We start from the raw sequence: 23,023 nt of genomic DNA, 5'->3' as shown, positions 1-23,023 counted from the left end.
CCTGGACTCAACAGAACTTTGAAAGACATCCGTGTGGGACACATGTAGAACTTTGGTACACAGATCCCTAATACTAGAAGACCCCGCTGCTAAACTTTTTTTTTTTCTCATGCTATTTTTAAGTCCATTTTCCTCAGGTTCTACCTCTGTTCCCCACCAAAAATTCTTTTCACCTCAAAATTTTTTTATAAGATACTACTATCACACAATGTTTGAATCCTATTCATTCCTGTCAGGATATAGATTAATTCTGAACCACACCTTCCTTTCAGCTTCTTATGAACCAAGCCCTGTTCCGACAAAACCTAAAGAACATGAATCTATCATGCCAGAAGTACCAGAGAGGAAACCTGGTAGAGTGACTTTTTTCAATACTTCTTTCTGCTTTTTGCAAGATAATATCTTGACTCTCTTCTAATGGCAAAATGTATAATTTCTAAATCTATTCACCCATTCATGGATATGGCACAAGATTGAAACTGCCCCTTAATAGAACAGGATTAAAGGAGACTTTCCCATCTCGAGACATCCCAATGTACTCAAGATAACTTCCTGGGGAATAAAGCACATATGGCAGTATCCGTTTCTTCATCTCAGGACCATGCATGACATTTTCTTTTTAAGATGGAAAGCCTCTGAGGCATCTTGGGGTACTTAGCTGTCACCCTGTCCTTCAACTGAAAATCCTGAACTTTTGGGGGTTGTTTGCTTTTTCCAGTTGCGACTGAGGCTGATAATTATCTTCCTGAACTACTGAGCACCACAGAACCTCCAGTTAGGAGACCTGGTAATTATGTCTTTTTATATGTGCCACCAAATTCCCTGTGATTATTGGTAGATGGTGCATTAATAGCATTCCTTAGACACAAGGAGGTCCTGGACTTAACAGAACTTTGAAAGACCTCTGTGTGGTTCACACGTAGAACTTTTGTACACAGATGCCTAATATGAGAAGACCCCGCCGCTAAACTTTTTTTTTTTTGTCATGCTACTTTTTAAGTCCATTTTCCTCAGGTTTTACCCCCATTCCCCTCCAATATTCTTCCTCTTTTCACTTCAAACTTTTTATAAGATCTTACTATCACACAATGTTTTGAATCCTCTAAGTTCCTGTCAGCATATAGATTAATTCTGAACTGGACCTTCCTTTCAGCTACTCATGAACCAAGCCCTGTTCCGTCAGAACCCAAAGAACATGAATCTATCATGACAGAAGTACCGGAGAGGAAACCTGGTAGAGTGACTTTTTTCAATACTTCTTTCTCCTCTTTGCAAGATAATTTCTTGGCTCTCTTGAAATGGAGAAATGCAGAATTCTAAAAATATTGATGCAATCACACAGGCAGCACAACACTCCCTGTGTAACCTTTCTAGAAGGGGAATAAAAGTAGACTTCCAATCTTGAGACACACTACTGTACCCACAATAACTTCCTGTTATAGTGAGAGGAATAAGACACATATATTTCTTCATCTTAAGGCCATGCACAAGATTTTTATTTTCAGATGGAACGCCTCCAAGGCATCTTGGGGTACTTAGCTGTTATCTTAATCTTCAACGTGGATATCCTTAACTTCTTTTGGGGTTGTTTGCTTTTTTCCAGTTTCAACTGAGGCTGATAGATATCTTCCTAAACTATTGAGCACACCAGAACTCTCAATTAGCAGACCTGGTAATTACGTCTTTTTATGCATTTGATAAAATTGTATCCACTGTGATTGTTGGTAGATGATGCATTAATGGCACCCTCAGACACAAGGAGGTTCCAGACAGAACAGAATTTTGAAAGATGGGCATTCAGGTCACATGTGGGATTCAGTACACAAATGCCTACTATTTGAAGACCCCGCAGCTAAACGGTTGTGGGTTTTTTGTCGTCATCCTACTTTTGAGTTCCATTTTCCCCAGGTTTACCCCCAGTCCCCTCAAAAAATTCTTTCGCTTTTCACTTCAAACTTTTTTTTATAAGATAGTACTATCACACAGTGTTTTGAATTCTATAAGTTCCTGTAAGCGTATACATTAAATCTGAACTGGACCTTCCTTTCAGCTACTTATGAGCCAAGGCCTGTTCCGTCAGAACCTAAAGAACACGAGTCTATCATGCCAGAAGTACCAGAGAGGAAACCTGGTAGAGTGACTTTTTTCAATAGTTCTTTGTGCTTTTTACAAGATAATTTCTTGACTCTGTTGAAATGGAGAAATGCAGAATGTCTAAATCTATTGATCCAGTCATACATGCAGTAAAACACTCTAAGTGTCCCCTTTAGATAACAGGAATAAAAGTACACTTCCAATCTCAAGACATCCCACTGTACTGACAATAATGTCCTGTTATACTGCGAGGAATAAAACCCATATGGGACACTATATTTCTTCATCTTAGGACCATGCATTACATTTTCATTCTAAGATGGAACGCCTCTGAGGTATCTTGGGGTACGTATCTGTTACCTTGTCCTTCAACCTGGAGATTCTGACATTATGTGGGGGTTGTTGCTTTCTTCCAGTTGCAACTGAGGCTGATAGTTATCTTCCTGAAATATTGAGCACACCAGAACTCCCAATTAGCAGACCTGGTAATTATGTGTTTTTATGTGTTTGATAAAATTCTATGCAGTGTGATTGTTGCTAAATAACACATTAAAGCATTACTTAGACAAAAGGTGGTCCTGGACTCAACAGAACTTTGAAAGACATCCGTGTGGGACACATGTAGAACTTTGGTACACAGATCCCTAATACTAGAAGACCCCGCTGCTAAACTTTTTTTTTCTCATGCTATTTTTAAGTCCATTTTCCTCAGGTTCTACCTCTGTTCCCCACCAAAAATTCTTTTCACCTCAAAATTTTTTTATAAGATACTACTATCACACAATGTTTGAATCCTATTCATTCCTGTCAGGATATAGATTAATTCTGAACCACACCTTCCTTTCAGCTTCTTATGAACCAAGCCCTGTTCCGACAAAACCTAAAGAACATGAATCTATCATGCCAGAAGTACCAGAGAGGAAACCTGGTAGAGTGACTTTTTTCAATACTTCTTTCTGCTTTTTGCAAGATAATATCTTGACTCTCTTCTAATGGCAAAATGTATAATTTCTAAATCTATTCACCCATTCATGGATATGGCACAAGATTGAAACTGCCCCTTAATAGAACAGGATTAAAGGAGACTTTCCCATCTCGAGACATCCCAATGTACTCAAGATAACTTCCTGGGGAATAAAGCACATATGGCAGTATCCGTTTCTTCATCTCAGGACCATGCATGACATTTTCTTTTTAAGATGGAAAGCCTCTGAGGCATCTTGGGGTACTTAGCTGTCACCCTGTCCTTCAACTGAAAATCCTGAACTTTTGGGGGGGTTGTTTGCTTTTTCCAGTTGCGACTGAGGCTGATAATTATCTTCCTGAACTACTGAGCACCACAGAACCTCCAGTTAGGAGACCTGGTAATTATGTCTTTTTATATGTGCCACCAAATTCCCTGTGATTATTGGTAGATGGTGCATTAATAGCATTCCTTAGACACAAGGAGGTCCTGGACTTAACAGAACTTTGAAAGACCTCTGTGTGGTTCACACGTAGAACTTTTGTACACAGATGCCTAATATGAGAAGACCCCGCCGCTAAACTTTTTTTTTTTTGTCATGCTACTTTTTAAGTCCATTTTCCTCAGGTTTTACCCCCATTCCCCTCCAATATTCTTCCTCTTTTCACTTCAAACTTTTTATAAGATCTTACTATCACACAATGTTTTGAATCCTCTAAGTTCCTGTCAGCATATAGATTAATTCTGAACTGGACCTTCCTTTCAGCTACTCATGAACCAAGCCCTGTTCCGTCAGAACCCAAAGAACATGAATCTATCATGACAGAAGTACCGGAGAGGAAACCTGGTAGAGTGACTTTTTCAATACTTCTTTCTCCTCTTTGCAAGATAATTTCTTGGCTCTCTTGAAATGGAGAAATGCAGAATTCTAAAAATATTGATGCAATCACACAGGCAGCACAACACTCCCTGTGTAACCTTTCTAGAAGGGGAATAAAAGTAGACTTCCAATCTTGAGACACACTACTGTACCCACAATAACTTCCTGTTATAGTGAGAGGAATAAGACACATATATTTCTTCATCTTAAGGCCATGCACAAGATTTTTATTTTCAGATGGAACGCCTCCAAGGCATCTTGGGGTACTTAGCTGTTATCTTAATCTTCAACGTGGATATCCTTAACTTCTTTTGGGGTTGTTTGCTTTTTCCAGTTTCAACTGAGGCTGATAGATATCTTCCTAAACTATTGAGCACACCAGAACTCTCAATTAGCAGACCTGGTAATTACGTCTTTTTATGCATTTGATAAAATTGTATCCACTGTGATTGTTGGTAGATGATGCATTAATGGCACCCCTCAGACACAAGGAGGTTCCAGACAGAACAGAATTTTGAAAGATGGGCATTCAGGTCACATGTGGGATTCAGTACACAAATGCCTACTATTTGAAGACCCCGCAGCTAAACGGTTGTGGGTTTTTTGTCGTCATCCTACTTTTGAGTTCCATTTTCCCCAGGTTTACCCCCATTCCCCTCAAAAATTCTTTCGCTTTTCACTTCAAACTTTTTTTAATAAGATATTACTATCACACAGTGTTTTGAATTCTATAAGTTCCTGTAAGCGTATACATTAAATCTGAACTGGACCTTCCTTTCAGCTACTTATGAGCCAAGGCCTGTTCCGTCAGAACCTAAAGAACACGAGTCTATCATGCCAGAAGTACCAGAGAGGAAACCTGGTAGAGTGACTTTTTCAATAGTTCTTTGTGCTTTTTACAAGATAATTTCTTGACTCTGTTGAAATGGAGAAATGCAGAATGTCTAAATCTATTGATCCAGTCATACATGCAGTAAAACACTCTAAGTGTCCCCTTTAGATAACAGGAATAAAAGTACACTTCCAATCTCAAGACATCCCACTGTACTGACAATAATGTCCTGTTATACTGCGAGGAATAAAACCCATATGGGACACTATATTTCTTCATCTTAGGACCATGCATTACATTTTCATTCTAAGATGGAACGCCTCTGAGGTATCTTGGGGTACGTATCTGTTACCTTGTCCTTCAACCTGGAGATTCTGACATTATGTGGGGGTTGTTGCTTTCTTCCAGTTGCAACTGAGGCTGATAGTTATCTTCCTGAAATATTGAGCACACCAGAACTCCCAATTAGCAGACCTGGTAATTATGTGTTTTTATGTGTTTGATAAAATTCTATGCAGTGTGATTGTTGCTAAATAACACATTAAAGCATTACTTAGACAAAAGGTGGTCCTGGACTCAACAGAACTTTGAAAGACATCCGTGTGGGACACATGTAGAACTTTGGTACACAGATCCCTAATTCTAGAAGACCCCGCTGCTAAACTTTTTTTTTTCTCATGCTATTTTTAAGTCCATTTTCCTCAGGTTCTACCTCTGTTCCCCACCAAAAATTCTTTTCACCTCAAAAATTTTTTTATAAGATACTACTATCACACAATGTTTGAATCCTATTCATTCCTGTCAGGATATAGATTAATTCTGAACCACACCTTCCTTTCAGCTTCTTATGAACGAAGCCCTGTTCCGACAAAACCTAAAGAACATGAATCTATCATGCCAGAAGTAGCAGAGAGGAAACCTGGTAGAGTGACTTTTTTCAATACTTCTTTCTGCTTTTTGCAAGATAATATCTTGACTCTCTTCTAATGGCAAAATGTATAATTTCTAAATCTATTCACCCATTCATGGATATGGCACAAGATTGAAACTGCCCCTTAATAGAACAGGATTAAAGGAGACTTTCCCATCTCGAGACATCCCAATGTACTCAAGATAACTTCCTGGGGAATAAAGCACATATGGCAGTATCCGTTTCTTCATCTCAGGACCATGCATGACATTTTCTTTTTAAGATGGAAAGCCTCTGAGGCATCTTGGGGTGCTTAGCTGTCACCCTGTCCTTCAACTGAAAATCCTGAACTTTTGGGGGGTTGTTTGCTTTTTCCAGTTGCGACTGAGGCTGATAATTATCTTCCTGAACTACTGAGCACCACAGAACCTCCAGTTAGGAGACCTGGTAATTATGTCTTTTTATATGTGCCACCAAATTCCCTGTGATTATTGGTAGATGGTGCATTAATAGCATTCCTTAGACACAAGGAGGTCCTGAACTTAACAGAACTTTGAAAGACCTCTGTGTGGTTCACACGTAGAACTTTTGTACACAGATGCCTAATATGAGAAGACCCCGCCGCTAAACTTTTTTTTTTTTGTCATGCTACTTTTTAAGTCCATTTTCCTCATTTTTTACCCCCATCCCCCTCCAAAAATTCTTTCTCTTTTCACTTCAAACTTTTTTTTATATGATATTACTATCACACAATGTTTTGAATCCTATATGTTCCTGTAAGCGTATACATTAAATCTGAATTGGAGCTTCCTTTCAGCTACTTATGAACCAAGCCCTGTTCTGTCAAAACCTAAAGAACACGACTCTATCATGCCAGAAGTAGCAGAGAGGAAACCTGGTAGAGTGACTTTTTTCAATACTTCTTTCTGCTTTTTGCAAGATAATTTCTTGAGTTGGTAAAATGTATAATTTCTAAATCTATTCATCCAATTATGGATGAGGCACAAGACTGAAAGTGCCCCTAATAAAACTGGATTAAATCAGACTTTCACATATTGAGACATCCTACTGTCCTCACAATAACTTCCTGAGGAATAAAATGTCACAATAAATTTCTTCAGCTCAGGACCGTAAATGACATTTTCATTTTAAGATGGAATGCCTCTGAGGCATTTTGCAGTACTTAGCTGTTACCCTGTCCTTCAACCTGGAGACCCTGAACTTATTTTGGGTTTGTTTGCTTTTTCCAGTTGCAACTGAGGTTGATAATTCTCTTCCTAAACTATTGACCACACCAGAACTCCCAATTAGGAGACCTGGTAATTATGTGTTTTTATGTGTTCTACCAAAGTCACTGTGATTGTTGGTAGATGATGCAGCACAACACTGAAAGTGTCCCCATTATAGAATGGGAATAGAAGTAGACATTCCAATTTCAAGACATCCCACTGTTCTCACAGTAACTTCCTATGATAGTAAGAGGAATAAAACTGATATGGGACAATATATGTTTTCTACTTAGGACACGCGTGGCATTTTCATTTCAAGATGGAATGCCTCTGAGGCATCTTTGGGTACTTAGCTGTTACCCTTTCCATCATCCTGGAAATCCTGAAATTATTTTGGGATTGTTTGCTTTTTTCCAGTTTCCACTGAGGCTGATAGTTATCTTCCTAATCTGTTGAGCACACCAGAATTCCCAATTAGCAGACCTGGTAATTATGTGTTCTTTTGTGTGTGGTATGTGTTTGTATGCAGTGCAATTGTTGATAGAGAATGCATTAATGACGTTACTTAGACACAAGGAATTTCTGGACTGAAGAGAAGTTTGAAAGATGTGCGTGCGGGTCACGGTATAGAACTTCAGTACATAAATGCATTTTATTAGAAGGCCCCGCTACTAAACATTTTTTGTCTCATGCAACTTTTGAAATCCATTTTCCTGAGGATTTACCTCTATTACCCTAGTTCTTTCTACCTTTTTACCAGATAATGTCTTGAAACTTTGTAGTGTATTCTTATGCCACGTGAATATGAAATCCAGGCTTCTTTCAATTATAGAATGCATAATTTCTAAATATATTGATTCAACTATCAGTGTTGAAAATGTCCCCTTTATAGAATGGGGATAGAAGTAGACTTCTAACTCAAGATATCCCAACCTACCCACTAAAAGTTCATACAGAGGAATAAAATTGAACTGAGACAATATATTTCTTCGTCGTAGGACCATGCAGTACATTTTAAGATGGAACACGTCTGTTTCATGTTTGTATAGTTAGACGTAATCTTTTCCTTCATTCAGGAGATCCTTAACTTATTTTGGGGTTGTTTGCTTTTTTTCCAGTTTCAACTGAGGCCGATAATTATCTTCCTAAACTTTTCACAACATCAGAACTCCCATTTACTAAGCCTGGTAATTATGTGTTCTTATGTGTTTGATAAAACTGCACAGTGTGTTTGTAGGTACATAATGCATTCATGGCATCTACTTAGACTCATGGAGTTTCTGGACTGAACAGAACTTTGGAAGACGTCCTCATGGGTTCACAGCTCAGTACATATAGAGATAGTACTTGAATCATGAAAGTGGAAGTAATCTGCAACTTTTTGTGTCAAGCCACATACATTGTTTATCATAGGATATTCATCGTAGTGTGTTGCAAATTATGCTGGTTTGCCTGTAGTAAACTAATTCATTTTTTACTGTTGCTTTCCAGTCCTTTTATTTTAAAAAAGAAATTAATAACCAGGACATTTTTTCAATTAATATAAGTAGCCAGTATTGAAGGAATGCTAATTTTTATAAGTGTTATTTTGATGGATTTAGTCAAGGACAAAAGTCCCTTTTTTATACAGATCTCATAGAGTTTGTTAGAAAGCAGAAAACAAAACAATGGACTGATTACAGATACTGAGTTAATTAGAATTAGGGATGATGTTGTATACCATATTTAATCATTGAGGGGAAAGAGAAATGTTCAATTGAATAAAGCTTATGCTACCTTTGAAACAATCACTTACTAAAATATTTAATTTGTTTTTATTGAGTGAAGTAGCTTTTATACTTTGCCTGTTCAGTCACCTACATTTATTTGACTGCCTTCTTGGCCAAACTGACAAGAAATGTGAGCAATTACACAACCTCAACCTTAGAGTTGTATACACACTAAGTTACTGTTGGTATTTGATGTAATGTATGTAGCATTACACTGTACTTTTGAGATATAGAACCTAAATCCTGGAAGAAAGCTCAGAATAGCAATAGCCTTAAAGTTATAGTACCTATCAGGATTTGTTGTTGTTGTTGTTGTTGTTTCTATAGCTGTTTGCATTAGTTCAGTTTAGGATTAATTTGAATGTAGTGACTCAGAGCTGTGTAGTTTCCTCTGTGTTATTCATCAGATGGAGCCCTTCCCATTGTTCTCATCTACAGGGAGGAATCCACTGAATGTGCAACCATTTGTAAGGAAATGAAGGTTTTTCATTGAAATGGAAGTCTACATATACTGTATACAACTCGACAAAGAAAAACCTTCCCTCTGCATATTCAAGGGGTTGTAGGATTTCTGTCTGATGGATAATGTTGAGGGTAGATTTATTTATCCTCTAGCACTTTTTCAAAGTAATTGTATCCTAAATGTGTGGAAGACTTAAAGGTTAAAGTAGGCTTTTAGAACATGACCCAACACATACAGTCTTGATAGCACAATTTTAGTGCTGTAGAGGCTTTGTTGATTGGTCAGAAATCCATTTTTTGGTTAGACATGGAGAAATTTAGACCTAACAGTTAAACATTTTATATATTAAATTGTGAGCAGTCATTATTTTATTGCAGAATGTGAATCAAGGACAAGCCTGTACTTGAACATGAAGGCTTGACTGATTGACAGAACAGAAGAAAAGTCACATTCAGATCATAGTTATTAGGGATGAAATGTTTCCTAAGGATATGAATTTTAAAGCTAAGTTGGAAAAGCACTGTATTTTTATATATTTCTTTAAAACATTTCTATGCTGTCTTTCTGGTGTCAGAAAACTACAACAAATATAGAAACAGTCAAGAAAAACACAAATAGAAATCTTTAATTAGAACCAGAATAACAATAATAGCTGAAACCAGCAACAAAAGAGTATAAATGCTAGGCTTTCGTCCAGCTACCCAACAGCCACAGATATGGATGGTCCTTACTAAGGCAGCTTCTTATTCCACAATTCTGATTAGTTTCTAAGTTTATATATCAAATTCTGTCTTTAAAGCTATAGCATTTTTTTTCTGTTTGTAAATCAGTGCAATAGTTACAGCCATTCTGAAAGGTTTTCCATATTCTAATAGATCCCTTTTTTCCCTGGTACAGTATTGGAACCTATTACGTTTAGCAATGAACTTCCAATAGTAGGTAATAGTGTTTTCCTGGCACACTGACTGATTTTCTTATTTTACTTTCTTGTCCAGAAATCCATTACATTTTCTTATATGTAAGATCATCTAACATCATCTTTTTTTTTCATTAAAACCCATCCTTTCTCTAGGTTTGTTAGTCATTTAGCACTGAAGACTTTTAACCATTCTATTTATTTTTTCCACAGTACTGCTTTTTCTTTCTTTTCTTGCACAGTGATTCAGTCATATATGAAAATAGCTGGAAGTGGCCATGTTATGCTGCAGTCAACTCTTCCATGTTTGTAATTCACATTTCTCTTTTAAGCTAGCTCCTGAAATTTCCATGTATCACTAATTTTATACATGTATTGAGCCTATTCTTTCTCAATCCTTTTGTGTGGCTGATTTTGTACACTTCATATCCACAGCATGTTTCTTCACCTTCACCTTCAATTCTAAAATGTCAGACCTGACCTTATTTACATCTTAATAATTTGGAAGATTTTTTTTCTCTTTCAGATGCAAAGGCAAAGCATCATGTTTCCATCCCTAAAATAACAGCTACCCCACATGGGCTACATCCAAAACCTGGTAAAATTCGATACTGTTGTATTTAAATTCTCTGTGTATGTGTGTCTGTGCATTAAAAAAGCCTAATATAATCTGGAAACAAAATTTCATTAGTTTTGTCCTTTTAGCAGTAAGAGAAATTTTGTTTATTAAATGTATTTAACACAGTAACTCTGGGTGGCTTACAAGAAAAAGGAATCCAAGAAAAAACAACAATCAGTAATAATCAATAATAGGAAACCTGGCTCATATCCATAACCTTCTGATGGATCCAAAAGCCACAGACACTCAGTTTTGGTAGGGTTGAACTTCTTCCCTTCAGACATCCACAGCTTCCAGACACTGTGACAGAAACTCAACAGCTTTCACTTGTTTGGCCAGGACAGAGTTATGTACACCAGCATACTTATGATACTGTACCCCATGCAGAGGAATGACATCCCCTGTTGGTTTCATGTAGATGTTAAAAAGAAGTTGGGAGACAGTAGAGCTCTGAGGCACCTCATAAAGAAGAGGTTTAGGACTATATCATTCCCATTCCCCAACACCATCTGGAACCAACTCCAGAGGAAGAAAAACCACTACAACACGGTGCCTTCCACCCAAATCTCCTAAGCCAGGGTTGTAAATAAGAGTTATATGTATTTAATTATGCACAGAATTCTTCCCTAATGGCTTGTAATAGGATTCTAGCATGAAATGAATGCACTTTACCATCTCAGCTACAAGTCTATCACTGAAGCTGTGGGTCTAGCATTGTATTGAATATCAAATAGAGGGTTCTCAGACCTTCATAAGTCACTTGTCAGAAACCCAAAACTGTACTGGAAATATGGAGTTAGGAAAGTTCTATTTTGCCAAAATATTTTGCTTGTAGTTATTTAGATTCATATGAATTATGAATTATTAACGTTTCTAATTCTAATTCTAATTATGCATTAGTTACCTAATGAATTTCTAGTAAGGAAGCTTCATTTTACCATCTCTGCCCATATACAATTATTACTGCCAATGCTTGCCTATTTTATTTCTTTCCCCACCTTCTCTATGTATTCAAGTCAATTTATTTATTGTTTATTTATTATTTATTTATTAAATTTATACCCCATCTTTCTTTTTACACAACATTCAAGGTGCTTAGCACAATTAAAAATCTAAATTTTAAACCATAAAAAAAAAAACAATTTAATTTATATCAACCTTATTCAAATCAAAATCAGTTCAACTAACAAAGGTTTGGTGGAAAAAATGGTTTTTCACAAGTACTAGGACAGTGGGGGCCAAGTGTGCCTCCTTGGAGAATGTACATCGTAGCCTGGGAGCCATATAAGGGGAGGCCCTTTCCCACAGACTAGGTAGGTGAACTGCTAGAAGTGAGACGATCGTCAAAAGGGCCTATTCTGCTAATCTGTGTAGCCAGGCAGGATCATAAAAGGAGACATGGTATTTCATGAACAAGATGCAGCTTTAGCTCTTCTAGAGGGAAGAATGTAGTTAGGAATAAAGGTGTCAGCCACCTGAGTCATCTCCATGTTCCACAGATCAGCTGCAGCTTCAACCATATCACTGACAGATGAGACACAAAATTCCCCAGGTATATTAAATAATCACCCAGAAACATCAGGCACTGACCAAGACCATTTTAACTGGTCTTCCACTCCTCTGTAAGTTTTATGGCAAGCACCAGTCTAAAAATTTATCTTACCATGACAACAGAATTACAAAAAACACTTCCACTTTCAGGACAACCACCTCAGCCAAACAGAACACCAGTTCCATTGTATGGCCTGCTTTATGTGCAATATCAGGTACTAATTGGGATGAGTCTATGGTCTACATGACAGGCACAAAAGACTGAAACACTCCTAGACAAGTGACCTTAGCATGGATATTAAAGCTCTCTAGAAGTCCACTTCCACATGGAGTTCATCACAGCTAACTCAGGAAGACAAACTATTATGTAGTTGAGTGGGTGCTATATTAACATGGTTCTGGCCACTCAGTTTCAGCGACAAATTTTCAAAATTGGTAAAATGTCAGATCCAGCTTCTAGTCAGTCAAAAAGAACACCTATGGACTATAATCTTTCATCATCCTCCCCTACAGCTGTAGCCTGCTGCATCATTGAGTACCCTATAGATAAACCCAGGAGAGATACCCCACCCCACCCTCCCAGTTAGACAGTAAAGCAACAGGTTCTGCCTATTTCTGTAAAGAATATAACCTTGACAGAGACATGTAGGAGCTGTTCCCTGGGCAAAAGGGGCTGAAGAATTTTTTAAAGTTCAGAACAGCCAAATAACATTTGGAAGTGGCTCAGACAGATGCCTCCCTAATTCACTGAACTATAAGAAGGAAGAGAAGACATAGCACAATCAGACTAGCAAGATTCTGTTATAATACCCAATCTCAATATAAGTAGTTCCAGCCTTCTTGTGGAGTCGATTTCCTGGTCTACTTAGTGGGGCTGATGCCCCCCCCCCCTATAATATAGATATTATATCTATATAATGCATGCCAGCTCAGCAGTTTCATCCAGGATTCAGGATAGCAGATATTTTGTCGGCAACTAAAGCAGAAAGCCCACCATCTCTCCCCTGCCAGTTACTATTTCAATATTCTTGCTCAGGTCCTGATCTGTGTTCCCCATTCTCCCCCACCTATTTCATACTACCATTTAATAAGATTATAATTTAGGAAGACCAACAAACTGACTTTTTTAAAATCACAGACATTGGAACTTAGGTTTCAATTCTACCACCAGTAATCAATAATATTAGTATATTTTTACTTTTATCTTTTTATTATAATGTTAATGTTACTATCATTTTCTCTTTTTGTTATTGTTAATTATCTTTGCTTTGATATTTTAAAAATTATAATGGGTTTGTTAGCTATTATGTGTGATTTTCACAAGGATGATAGGACAAAAGAACCCTATATTTTATATTTTCTTCATGTACAGTTGTAAAAGTTACTGTGCTTAGAACAGAATCACCAAAGATCAAAATCGGTAATGCTATTTTATTAAATATTTATCTCCCTAGTGTTTCAGTGGCCTTTTTACTCTGTATTAGTAATGCCTTTGTGAGATTTTAATTACACTATAGTTGACAAGTCATTCCACAGTGACTTAGAACTAACATACCCACAATTAAGTCCTGTTTTAAAAACCTCAGAAAGGTTTGTCCTTAGGTGATATCTTTACAAAAGCCTGAGTTAATTCCCGAAGATAAATTACACAACTGAAATGCTATGCACTTTTAAGAACCAACAGTGTTTTCCTTGTGAATACATTAATTTCATTGTTTTTCTGAAATGCAACCTAAGAGTCATGGGAATATATTATGTTTCACTTTCCAATCCTTGCCATGATTGAATCTGCAGGAAGTGTCTGAGTAATTTGGATCTCCATCAAACAACATTTGTGCCTGAATATTCTCATTGCTCATTCAGGGGCAGTCAGCCATTGACCTCTATTCTTTTAATCTGTATGTAGATTTAAATCCTATTATATAAGGATCTTATTTGTCTTTTTGTCCTATGGAATATACTTTATTTACATAGGCATGCTGCTAAATGGCATTTAGTATACTGCCCAGGGGTCTGGAAAAATACATCAATCAATAACTTGCATTCCTTATTTTATTTCCAGAAGAGAAAGATTATGCCAGGCATAAACCTCAGACCAGCACTGAAGTGCCACAGCCTCAGCATGGTAAATTCCTGTTTGTCCTGTGTCAATACACTGATCAGTTTTGGGTTTTTTACTTATTTTTGCCATAGCATGGAATTTCTTTTCCTGAGAGTGTGATTCAATATTCAAAGAAATCTAACATTGCCAATCTATACTGTATAATCTCATATGTTCTCATAATAGTAGGTCACAGTACATTCCCATTACATCACATTATGTTCTCATTAGAGTGACTGAAAACAGCAAGAAAAATCTTCTGCCACCTTAAAGAGACATAGTTTTATTTTCACATTGAAAATAACATTGAAAAGAAATCAGATACTAAAGGGTGTTAATGATTGCTCAGTTCATCAATCGGATGATGAAAATACTTTCTCAGTAGCTTTAGATGGCTGGAAGTTTTTGTTTGTCTGTTTAATGCATGTTTACACTTCATAGTTACTAATCTAGAAATACCCCACATAGTGCAACTTCCAAAAGTTACAGTTGTAGCTAGCAAGAAAAAAACAGCATCAGAACTTCAGTCTTTGAGAATGGTCCAAGTAAATGGAATTAACTTTGGGATGAATGTGTGTTTGTACAAAATGGAGTCAGAATTATATTCTTGCTAGTCTATGACTAACACAGTCAACCTGCATGTTCCCCATTGTTCCTAAAACCTTTTTAAACAAACAAATGCATTTCTAGCATTTTATGCTCATAAAAGTAATGGTTGTACATAGGTAAATACATAGGAAGGACATCTGAAACAATGTAGCATATATGTGTGTAGCTTTGGATTCAAAAAGGGTGGACTGGAGTACATAGGGTGCAAGCAGAGAGCACCTGTTCGCACCTTCTTAAAGCTGCATCTTTTTCTGAGATTGCCCAGCTACCCTCAGCATAATTCTGGGAAGAGAAATATTTGGTTTAAAAAGTTACAGACAGGGGCTAAACTGTCTCTTTGCCTCTGAATGCAAAGCTCTGTATATTAGTAAAATACACTGTCTAACCAATGTTTGTATTTGATATACCCAGAAGACATTCTTGTACTCCAGATCACAGCTTGTTACTTAAAGTTGATCAAATAAAATATGTATATTCATTGAGTGCTATATCTGAATGAAACCACAATGTATTTTCCATGCTATGTTGCAACATATTTACAATATTAATATTGAATGTTTTTGTTTTTATTTATTGATAACATTGATGCAGACATGGAAAAAGTTATCTTTACAACTGAACAAGCAAAATCGTCAACAGGTAATATACTTAATTATGGATCTTCATATTTTCTTTTTAATTACAAATAATCAGAATTATATGTCTTAATGATATGCCATCACATTTATCATTAAGTTGAGCTTGACATTCAAGTTTCTTCATTATTAATGCCTCTTTCATATTATTACTAAATCATGTAGTCATGGTGCATGCATCAATGGTGCAGCAAGACAGCTGTCTTAAAATGCAGACTCCAGTTCATGAGCTTGCAGAAAAATCTGCTGGTATAAAACTGTGCCTTACTTACCAGGCTGGCAAATGGTGCTGTCAATACTGTTTCAATGCAAGACAAGTTAAGGAAGTGATAGGTGGATTCCTCTGACTCCACTATCACTTTTCCACCTGAAATGGGAAAAACAACAACCAATTCCTTTTCTTAAAATATGGTGAAGAAGGATGGTTGAGTGTAGGTGGGTGTTTACCATGGCTGGCTTAAGTCCTTGCCAAGTTGCCTGACCAACAGGTTGCAGGTCTGGAGGATACTTGTGACTCAGGCTATTTCAAAACTCAGGTCTGACACTCTGCTGAAAGAGTGATGTACTTTTGTTCAGAAATAGCACAGGTGACAGGTCACACAGAGGAGCAATGCAGGTGTTGGAGGGAGGGATCAGGAATGAGTGAACACCACCCTTGACCAGTGCTGCAGTAGCATGGCAATGCCAGGAGCAAGCAGTTGTGACTGCCAGCATCTGGAAGTTGCCCATGAAGTAGTCAAAATGGCACAGATGTACAGTGACCTCAAGTAATAAATGATTAAAAAGTACAACCATGTGAAACTCCTTGTTAACAGAAACAGGAGAAAAACTGTAATATACACATTAGTGGCAGAACCAGGAATATACAGCTAGAAGAACCCAGCCCTTTCTGGTTAAAACTGACCTTTGGGGAGTGCAGGACAAACAGTCTCCCAAGAGAATGCTGCTTCTGCTTTTTAAATACAGTATAATTCTCTGTAAAAATTATAACTATATCTGTATTTACTGTATAGCTATATCTACTTCTACATCTATATATTTCAATCAGGAGACCATGTAAGATCTGAAAAGCACTTTGGAAAATTCCATTCAGACTATCACAGACCTCACTTGACCTGAAATGTTTTTATTCATCTTGCTTGTCACTGTGATGCATTACAATGAAACAGTTTCCTTATAAGAGGAATAAGAAAGTATAAGAGTTCACAAAGCTGCGCTAACACATTTTTTTACTTAGCTATATTGGTGTTTTTTCCTAAATAATTGAAAGTAGCCCTGGAAGGTGGTTTCTCTTGTCTAGTTCTCAGATCACATTGCATCTAGTTCAGAGAATTAATATTGTATTTTAGGTTTTGGAATTTCATGCTTTTCTTAAATGCTAACTTTTGTGTTTTTATAACATTACTCATGTTTATAGTATCAAGTTTTATAAAGCAGTCACAATATTATTACTGGTCTTTTGATTGGTTTAATACATATATAGTATTCATTGTAGAACTGTTTGTCTGAACTCTCTGCACCTTGCATTTGGTAACACTGGGATATTAAAGTTAAAAAAGAAACACCCTTGGTATAATTTCTTACAGCTCCTAAGGAAACACATCAAGTTCCAACCAGACCAACTTCTTCCAGTCCTGGTATAATCCCAACGAAATCCAGTGAGTGGTTCATTGTTTTGACTTTCTGAAAGCTGGATTCAGATATATTTAATAGAGCTCCATTTTACATACTCACATAAAATAGTGTGGGGAAAAAACCACATATTCGTGTATAACTAAAATGAAAAACTGAAAAAAAAAACTGTTTAATAGTTTGTGTGTATGTGTGTGTGTATCTTTTATACATAATTTTTGTGAAATGCATCTCAATACACAAATAATGGTGGAAAAGACCTATATATAATAAAAAAAAAAAAAGTTAATTTGTTTTTCTGTAAAAATAGTTTCTTACTCAGAAATAGCAGCAACTCTTTATTATTTTTCTTATCTGTTAAAAATATAGAACAGGCATGCCAGCAGAATATTAAAAAAAAAAAAAAAAAGGATGAATTCATTCTTAGCAACGAGAATAACATTTTTCCTTTTAAACCACATTTTTGGCTTATTAAACAAGTTTCTTTTCTTGTAACATCTAATGTACAAGACATTTCCATACATCATCTGTATGGAATCTTCTATTCCATACACACAGGCTTTTAGAAAATAGCCAAGAGGTTGTCTTTGCTATTGACCAAAACAATTTCCTCCAATTTAGAGAACTTTTGTAACTGCAACTTGGATTACATTCAAGATACCTTTAACTTGAGAACATTGCAAACATTTAACCTATTATTCTATATATTTAAATCAGTATAAATTCAGTTAATGTTACATGTTTTCTACGTAAGTGGGAATGTCCATTTTCCCCCTTTAAATTAATATATGAGGACTTCTAATATAATTTGAGCCAACCAATTGGACTTGAAAAGTTTAGATTATTTACTTATTTTAAAAAACTTTTTTAAGCTTCAGCTATTTGTTCTCAACTAATGAAACGCTCTCCACAGAGATCATATTCCCTGAAGAGAATTCCCTGAGATTAAAGAAAAAGTTTAATACATTAGATATGTTTTCTAGAATGTTAATTAAAACACTGATCATTTATCATTCTCTTCTCAAAATATTCTCAGGATGTCTGGAAGTCTGGAGTTGTCAGCATTTGCAATTTAGTTGGATCAAGGCACATGACCCAACTGAGTTGCAGATGCCAGCATTTTTGCCAGATTAAGCAACAAAATAGAATCTCCCTCTGAATAAGTAGCGGTAATTGTCCTGATTTTCCATTTTACTCAGGAGACTGAAGATCTCCTTTGGAAATGCATCTATTGAAAGGATGAATTAGAAATTGTCTCATTATGGCATAGGCCAACCATGTAGATCCATTGCAATGAGGGTTTTTATGACAAACTCCTACAATTTAGATGAAAAAAATATTGTTTTCTCTATTCCTAATATAGATTACTCTAGTTGGTATCCTCTACATATGTTAGAATTAACTCTTTCAAAATTTGCAGGCATGCAAAAAATGGTGTAGGAATGGATTTTGATCAGAAAGAAATTCAGGTGACACTACTCTTCTCCCAAATGTGGTGTCAGACTTACAGTCTAGACTAGAAATTGTTAATCCAAGAAAGAAGTTCTTCTTGCCTCTTTTGTGAATTCTTTTGTGAATTCTGTTCACTATTTTTGTAATTGCTATTACTTGAATCAGTATGATAAATAATTCTCACACATGGACACCAGTTTATATAGAGTTTGTTGCTTCTTTTCAGGTCTAAAAATCAAACATCGTGTTCCATCCAAACCTAAAACTCCCCCCAGTCAAAAAATACACCAATCAAAACCAGGTAGATATATAATTGCTATTCCCTTATTTTACTGTCTCTTTTACTAAAACTGCACCATTAAATTTCCTCACTGGGTATGTCAGTGTATATGCATGGGTGCATACAGCATATCCTGTCATTATAGAATGCTGGATACAGTAATGTCATAGATTGCAATCACTTCTTCCACTTTAAGGTAGGCTCATACATTGTGTATAGTTTTGTCCCAGGACTCATTTGCAGAATCTTTTTGCATTCTGTGTGTCTCTCTGTGTTTGTATGTATATTTTTAACTTGTATTTATATGACTTCATTCTTAAAATAATCCCTACATGGTGAAACATTAAATTTTATAATTTGCTCAGTAGCTCAGCCTAATTATTTGTTTCGACAAGCTACTCTGGAAACTTTAAAAGTAGTAAATAAGATTTATTTTAGCATATGCAAAACATCTTTGCTTTGCCACTGATAAATTACATCCTACTGTTGCCCCATCCATGACAATTACCACAGACTTGCTAATTAGAGTGCATAAATCCAAAGCAAAGTTGATGTTTTCAGAAATTGTACTGTATATGCAGTTAAAATCATGAACTCAGAAATGGGCCTTAGACAAATATTTAATATCAAATGGCATTATTGTTGTAACTCAGCTTTCCTTTTCTATGGATAGAAGAATATATGTATAAGTATGTGAAATAATAATGAATTACTTTTATCTGTACTAAAGCATTCCTCTTGTTTGCATATTTGTTGTCTAAAGAGCATTACATAAAAGGATGTCATAATGAGAATTGGAATAGTGTTGAAACAGTACATTTGATTTACAATATATGTTCATGGCATTCTAAATAGTGTAACTTCCCCCCCCCCCCAATATAATAGCTTTTAAAAAGCAGTTTTTATAATTTTTTCTCAAAAGGAAACAATAAGCATTTATTTCAATACATAACCATATTAAGAGTGTTTATTCATAGAAGCTACTGACCATCTCAAAATAAGGGAATCCTCCTCCATTTGAATCTAAAGCACACAATAGTGCTGCCCTTATTTCTCCAGCCTCACCTCCAAATTATCTGTGGGTGCAGTCACCAGCAAAGGATCCATCTGCACAAGCAAGGGAACAGTAAATATAAGTGCCAGAACCTCTTGTGTACACTAGGAGGTTTAGTTTTGGGAAGTTCATTCAATGTAAGCAATATGAAACTGCCCAATACTATTACTATAATAATAAAATCTTGTATTAGAGAAATTAGCAGAAACTAAAAGAGCATCCAAGGTTCTCTGGTAACAGGCATTTTTAAGGAAGTTGGGAGCCATCAAGAAAAGGCCCTGTTGCCAGTCATCGCTTCACCAGCCTATGGAATGGGACCTCTGAAGATAATTGAAAGCAGATGGTCTTTGAAATGCATTGCATTATAGAAGTAGTAATGCCTGTTTTCATATATCTGAGGAGCTGTCTCACCCCCATTATATCCTCCCACTCCACTCGGTCTAGCAGTAGGGGCATGTTGCAGACCTCACCAGTCAAGGAATTTCAGCTGCCAGGGTCTAAGAAGAGGGCCTTTTCTGCCATGGCCCTTGCCCTGTGGAATACCTTACCACCTGAGGTGCGGGCCACCCCCACTCTCCTGGCCTTCCAAAAAAGTGTGAAAACATGGCTATGCCAGATGGCCTGGGGGCCTGATGGGGGCTTGGATTGTTGGAATTGGCTGGTGGATGATTGATACTGTTCCCCCCCCCCATCATCCTGAATTGTATATAGTTTTGTTTTGTTCTTTTTTTACTATAGAATTATTGTTAGTTAATTTCATGGATATTTATATTTTTATTGTTTTTACTGTTTGGATTTTAATTGTGAGCTGCCCAGAGTCACCCTCTGGGAAGATGGGTAGGATATAAATTTAATAAATAAATAACACATCATGATTATAGTATCTATGGCAACAAACTGATCTAAAGTATTAATGCCCTTACTTGCCCATGGCTTCCCAAAAATTCTGATTTCCTGTTATTTTCAAACAGAGATTATCTCAGAGTATAGATTTATCATGTACATAAATTGTCATCAAGTGTTAAAACCATTTGTGATATTGTAACATGAATTTGGATTCCCTAAAATTGCAAAATTTTGGTGGTATATTCAATTAAAACATTTCTTGATTTCAATTTGATTCAGATTCATTAGCATTGTAAAACTCCTGAATTGCTACAAAGTCTTGAAATGTGTTTTGATTATTCTTTGTATACACAATTAAAGAGCATCATTAAGTTATTTGCAAGAACTCTGAAATGAAGAATTGGAATATCATGTTAACAGATACGTAGCTAAGGATCTTAAAGTATATTATGTATGTTTCTTGTGATCTTCACATGAAACTAATTCAAGAAAATATTCTTTACTGGACTTCAGAGAAAGTTTTAAGTATTTCCTAATTACCTCATTATGTAGGAAGTATAAAATAGGACAGGGGATGTTTACTCATATGACATGGGATTTTATTTCTGAATTTTGTGATTTATCCCTGTATGAAAAAGTATGGAATTATTGAGCATGGAGGGCACAAAAATGTCAGTCTTCAAGTTGGAAAGATAGTGCAAGTAGGATGGAGAAGTTTATTGATATTTTGGAAAGATATCTTACATGACAGCCAGTAGTGGTTGTCCAGTGTGAGTGGACAGATTACTCCTAAATAGCAGACAAGAGATTAGTAAATTGTAATTTTTTCAAGGAAAAGTGTACGAACTATCATTCATTGGAACTTTAGGAATAGACCTCTTTTTTATATAACTTAATAGTAAATAAAATGATCATTTTAAAATATTAGTGTTTATTCCTTCCTGTACTTTGCATAACTCTTTGAAACCTATTTAGTATGCATTTTTAGTTTGGGCTGCATTTTGAGTTGACTCGATTGCATTTCAGTTTTATGACATTTACATTTTAAACATTCAGTACTTCAGTATGCTTTTTCTATCTATTTTCTGTTTGGTTTATCATCTATAGTGGTTTTAGATTGTGACTCTGTTTTTAATATGTCTGAATAATGAAAAAGTGTAGAGGGAAGTACAGTCAAGTAGAATGAACTAATTGGTTTACATGAAATGGGACCACTTTTCTGGGAGAAAAAAAATATCATTAAAGAATTATGCCTTTTTCTGGTTATTCCCAATAGTAGGAATTGGATTGTTCAAATCCCTCCCTCTATCTTTGGGTGCTGCTTGCTAATACCAAAACAGTCCAAAATAAAACAATTTTCTCATCTATGAATTATGTGCCCCTTTGTTTTCATCAAGATCTGAGTAGATAGATTGGGTAGAGATAATCTAATCTGTCAATCCAAAATTCAGTATCTTCATTAGATAATTAATAAAATGAAATTGAAAGATGATCAAGAATGTTTTCAGAAGTTAGACTGTTTATTTTTAAAATGCTATAGAACTTCAAATAAAATATTTGCTTCATATAAATATTAGTCTAATATAAATATTAGTCTAAAATACTAATGTGGTTAAACAGAATCTGAAAGACAATAAAGCTTCATTTAAGAACTGGAAGTTATGTCCCAAAAATAATTTTTGAAATTGCAAGAAACTAATCAGAGATACAGGCAATTAGAACAGTACTATGGCAAAGAGCTAGCTGTCTTGGGACAATCAAAGTGGAAGAAGAGAGTCAGATAACTTGATGCAGAAACTTATACAACTGTTTCCTCATTGCAAAATGATTACTTTCTCTGCCACCTCCCAATAGATATAGACACAGAAAAGGGTTACCCTCATGTTGGCAGAAAATAAATCTGACATAGAACACATCATTAGCCATTCCTGGCAATTACATATTTTGAAGGCATTCTATAGGGTGACAGTTAAAGAGCAGATTAAACAACTGGAAGCATGTTAATCTATATATTGTTACTTCCCAAGTCAGAAAAGGCTAAGTGAAAAAGACCTGTCAAGGATTATTTTCTTTGGTTGACCAATATACTCCTATCCATGAATATGTGGTTATTTGCTTTCTCAACTATTCTTTTAATGCAGTAAAATCCTTTTGGCTAAGAATATTTTTTAAATTTTTCATGTATAG

The 23,023-nt window shown here is 35.9% G+C and overlaps 1 protein-coding gene across 4 annotated transcripts in view; it reads left to right on the top strand.

The window, feature by feature from the left end:
- ABI3BP (ABI family member 3 binding protein) overlaps nt 1–23,023 on the top strand; it is a 199,234-nt gene that overhangs the window by 126,119 nt on the left and 50,092 nt on the right. For 3 of the 4 annotated variants that reach the window (XM_088140806.1, XM_088140805.1, XM_088140804.1), the window contains 22 exons: nt 273–353; nt 719–787; nt 1,154–1,234; nt 1,604–1,672; nt 2,051–2,131; nt 2,511–2,579; nt 2,942–3,022; nt 3,390–3,458; nt 3,825–3,905; nt 4,273–4,341; nt 4,720–4,800; nt 5,179–5,247; nt 5,612–5,692; nt 6,059–6,127; nt 7,327–7,395; nt 8,028–8,096; nt 10,039–10,080; nt 10,584–10,655; nt 14,290–14,352; nt 15,514–15,576; nt 17,159–17,230; nt 18,883–18,957. In XM_088140806.1, the coding sequence (XP_087996932.1) occupies nt 273–353; nt 719–787; nt 1,154–1,234; nt 1,604–1,672; nt 2,051–2,131; nt 2,511–2,579; nt 2,942–3,022; nt 3,390–3,458; nt 3,825–3,905; nt 4,273–4,341; nt 4,720–4,800; nt 5,179–5,247; nt 5,612–5,692; nt 6,059–6,127; nt 7,327–7,395; nt 8,028–8,096; nt 10,039–10,080; nt 10,584–10,655; nt 14,290–14,352; nt 15,514–15,576; nt 17,159–17,230; nt 18,883–18,957 (1,575 nt within the window). The remainder of the gene's footprint in view (nt 1–272; nt 354–718; nt 788–1,153; nt 1,235–1,603; nt 1,673–2,050; nt 2,132–2,510; nt 2,580–2,941; nt 3,023–3,389; nt 3,459–3,824; nt 3,906–4,272; nt 4,342–4,719; nt 4,801–5,178; nt 5,248–5,611; nt 5,693–6,058; nt 6,128–7,326; nt 7,396–8,027; nt 8,097–10,038; nt 10,081–10,583; nt 10,656–14,289; nt 14,353–15,513; nt 15,577–17,158; nt 17,231–18,882; nt 18,958–23,023) is intronic. The other variant, XM_088140803.1, reaches the window with a different exon arrangement.

The sequence above is a fragment of the Python bivittatus genome, unplaced genomic scaffold (assembly GCF_059951505.1).
Source record: "Python bivittatus isolate LINGU-HERP-01145 unplaced genomic scaffold, Pbiv_v1 ctg000340_np1212, whole genome shotgun sequence".
NCBI classification, from domain to species: Eukaryota; Metazoa; Chordata; class Lepidosauria; order Squamata; family Pythonidae; genus Python; species Python bivittatus.
This window is presented reverse-complemented; position numbering and strand designations above follow the sequence as displayed.